Below are 4170 nucleotides of genomic sequence, written 5' to 3'. Positions count from 1 at the left end.
AATATCAATGTGGCCATATCGGTTTGCAATGACACTAAGAGGATTCCAGCGAGCTGAAATGAGGTCATGGCCACTGGGATCATGATCAGGAGGAATTGAAATGAAAGAGAAGTTCTTGGAACTGTGACGAAAGACAGCAGAGATGGAGGAGTTTGGGTTTTGTAGGGTGTGGCGGTGACAAAATTTGGGGTCGGAGATAAGAGAGAGCCAATGCTTGGAGACACATTTGAAGCGAAGCAGTGGTTTAGCTGGCACACGCAAAAGGATTTCGGTAAGGAGTTCTTCTATGTTGGTTACGGTTTCTGCTAAGGTTTTGCTGCAGCGTTTGGAGTAGACTCTCTGCACCATCTTCGATCTCTCTAAACTTTAGAGCAGCAGGTTTGAGCCATATATAGACCCTTAATGAACCACACTCCTAGTAGAAAAAGGAAATCAATATTGAATGAAGAAGAAAACCATAAGAATCCCAATCTTGAATGAAGAAGGAAACCATAACAATCTTAATCTTAAATGAAGAAGGAAAACCATAACAGTCCCAATCCTGAATGGAGAGATCGACTTATCTTACTTGAATTTTGGCAATAACTTTATATCATTGCTTTGGTTTGAATAATTCAAGAACGAATTGAAATTTGTTTAACCTTTGTGGTTTGAAGTCAACACATGTTCACTCATTGTGGTTTTATTTTAATCTGAATGGTTATTAAAGTCACGATTTTTCATTCAAATAGTCTTTCGGTCAATTTTTTTCTGTTAGAATACTGACGTGGCCATTAAAGATATTGTAATTTTTAATGGTCACATCATCAATTTAACTGAGAAAATTGACGGAATGATCATTTAGATGAAAAATCGTGTTTTTAAAGATCATTGGATGAAAAATCATGACTTTAAAGACTATTCATATTAAAATAAAACTAAAATGACTGAACATATATCGACTTCAAACCGCAAAGACTATACAATATTTTAAATGGTCATGTCAGCAATTTAATTGAGAAAATTGACAGAATGACCATTTGGAAGAAAAATCGTGACTTTAAGGACAATTCAGATTAAAATAAAACTTTAAGGACTGAACATATGTCGACTTCAAACTATAAAGACTATACCATATTTTACCCTTCAAGAATCAATATCATGGGACTGTATCTCTGGTCATCAAAAACTACCATTGTATCTAATCACTTCAATAATAACATATGCTTATCTTTAGCAGTCAAAAACTACCATTCCTTTGGTATGATTTTGTTTAGGAACAGTAGTTTATGAGTTTGGGTTTACAATCCTACTGAGGCTCAGTAATTTTAGATCGAGTCTATTTCATAAACATTCAAGAATTTCCGGTTATACATTATTTTCTCTCATATAAAGTTTCAATGTTGTTGGGTGTTCGTTTTGAAATTTCAAACACCCACAAAGCATTGTTGTAATGCTATTGACCTAAAAAATGGCGTTATTTTGCTGAGCATAAAAAATGGCATAATACTACTGACCCACAAAAATCAAAATTGGCTTAATGTTACTGACCTTCAATAAAATCGTAAAAATATGCAAGGGGAATTTTGTAATATACTAGTTAACGTCAAATGCATGGATAATGACATAATGTGTATCTAGCGGTAATAATAAAAAGCAAGCTTGCTAGTGGTAATTAAGGGGCGGAAAATGTATCTAGTGGTCATGTTTATGAAAAATAAATGAATGGTGTATTTAGCAGTAGATGTGTATTAAGGAAATATGGATGTATGAATAAAATTTATTTTTGTTTTTTTATGTTGCTTCATGTTATAACTTATAACTACCCTTGTTTTGAGTGGTCTCAGTTAACTAAACATGAGTAATATAGACAATTTATAATTTGGTGAAGTTTTCGAGAGCTTGGCTTTATAGTTTATATTTTATAGTAGTAGAGATTAATGTGGAGGCATGGGTCGCCGAATTAGTGTGCATCGCTAAGACATAGGTAGTTCTTGGGAGGCTGGTTTGGGCGGCGTTGTAGGTGGAGATCATGGCGGAGGTTTTGCAGTGTGGTGCAATTGTTTTCATGACGGAGGCGGGGATTTGACTGGTGGCGAGATTTTGGTCGTCGGCTAGCTAGGCAAATGAGCTATGTTGCAATGTTGCTTTTGATTTAGGGAGCATGCTTGTCCACCAATTTTCTCTGCAGAAACTTCTTGTTGATGTGCTGAAAAAAATTCAACCATTTTTGGAAGCGTGAGTATTCTTAAAGTTTAGGTTGCCCGATGTTGGATTTCTGTGGTTGGGCCTTTTTGATTGACTATATATGTTTTAATTAATGTGAGTTTTAGGGGGGGGTGTATTGTATCTGGATTTATATGAATTTTTGAAAAGTTCACAGACTCTTTAAATAGTCCATAGACTGTTTAAATAGTCCACAAACTCTTTAAATAGTCCACAGACTTTTGTTGATTTCTTAAAATCATCGACTTTTAACATAGACTTTCTACAGATTTATGAAAATCCACAAACTTTATATGAACGACTTCTACAAATTTCTCAATACTTACAAGATAAAAAAAAATTGGTAAATAATGTTAAAACAGAAGAAGAACGTCCAAATATAATTAATAGAAGTGAAAGATACACGTGTCAAAAATTAGAAAAAGAAAAAAAACATTAATTAGCATCTTTAACATGAAAAGCAGACGTCCTAAAATAATGATATGATCATTCTTCTCCTTCATGATTACTTTCTTCATTGTCATTGTTTACATTGTTGGCATTTGCTTGAGCTTCTGCCCACATCTGATTAGCAACACTCATTCTCCATTGATTAGCATTATCTCTTTGCTGCTCTTGGGTTTGAAAATCATCCCATTCAAAATTATCTTCTTCATTCTCTACCGGATCATCTTCTGGTTCAGGAGGAAATTCATCTGAACGGCATTCTTGTCGAAGAAAATTATGCAATCCTGCACATGCCAAAACAAGCTCTGCTTGTGTCTTGTAAGGAAATGGTGGTGCTGATTTGAAAATTGTGAACTGTGACTTAAATATTCCTAATATTCTCTCAATTATGTTTCTCAAGGAAGCATGACGAAGATTAAATAACTCAACTGCGTTGACAGGATGGTTTCCTTCACCACCACAAAAATCTTTGAGATGATATCGAGTACCTCGAAATGGAGCTAAAAATTGACGTCGGTTTAGAAATCCGCAATCCCCTAGGTAATATTTACTTGATCATAAAAAACATATGTATTAGTATGTTATATAGTATATGATATAAAATTTAATAAGCTTGCTGCGTTTTTTCATGCACGCAAAACTATACCTGCTGGTACGTGAGTCCATTTCTTCTAGAAATAGCATCATTTAACACTTTTGAATCATGAGCAGAACCCTCCCATCCACTAAGCACATATATGAATTGTAAATCAAAGTTACAAGCTGCTAACACATTTTGTGATATCTTCCCATGGCGATTTCTGTATCTGCTTACCTCACGTCCAACAACTGTTGCAGGAATATGTGTGCCATCAATAGCTCCAATGCAATCCTGAGACAATGGAAAAATATTTACATCAGATGTAAAGAAGAAATGAAACAATATTTCAATAGTGTACAATGATGTAAATATTTGCCAATAAAACTTGCATTGCGTACCTTAAAGAAAGGATAAAACCTTGTACTTTCTCTTATGTTTGGTGGTGTGGTATTAGGTGACGGTGGTTTAGCCATAAACTCTGGAGCTATTATATTTAAGGCCTTTAAGATTTTGTTGAAACTTTTGCTAACAGTGAAATGGGATCGCTCGAATATCATTCGAGGTTCACTATATCAATTGTTTTGACCGACAACTAGTAAAAAGGTTGCAAGCATTTCTTCAACACAAATGTGTCTTGTATTCCGTAAAGGTGTTTTCTCTTTTATGATGACACACAATTTCCGGAACACGTCAGGATACATTCTGTAAACCTCCCGAAAGATATGAGGGTCTCCGTCCAGTATCTTATTCATGTATATGTACCCATTTGATGTCACTGGTCTCCGAGTCAATGGACGTCTAATACTTTCATCTGGTATGCTGAGCACAAGATCATATAACACATAAATCACTGCTTGTATTGCCATTAATAAAATTCTAATGGCCTCGTAAAACTCTTCTTCCTCTTCATCAACTCCATACATATCCATTTCAGACAT

At 34.8% G+C, this 4170-nt stretch overlaps 1 protein-coding gene across 1 annotated transcript; it reads right to left on the bottom strand.

Moving 5' to 3' along the window:
• Positions 1-2691: 2691 nt before the first annotated feature.
• Positions 2692-4170, bottom strand: LOC101309479. Its single transcript, XM_004306345.1, has 4 exons — positions 3908-4170; positions 3631-3799; positions 3322-3523; positions 2692-2906 (listed from the first exon to the last, which is right to left on the bottom strand). The coding sequence occupies exons 1-4, from the start codon at positions 4168-4170 to the stop codon at positions 2692-2694; spliced, it is 849 nt and encodes a 282-aa protein (XP_004306393.1).

The sequence above is a fragment of the Fragaria vesca genome, linkage group LG6 (assembly GCF_000184155.1).
Source record: "Fragaria vesca subsp. vesca linkage group LG6, FraVesHawaii_1.0, whole genome shotgun sequence".
Classification (NCBI taxonomy): domain Eukaryota; kingdom Viridiplantae; phylum Streptophyta; class Magnoliopsida; order Rosales; family Rosaceae; genus Fragaria; species Fragaria vesca.
The sequence above is the reverse complement of the archived record's forward strand: the minus strand, read 5'-3'. Positions and strand labels throughout refer to the sequence as shown.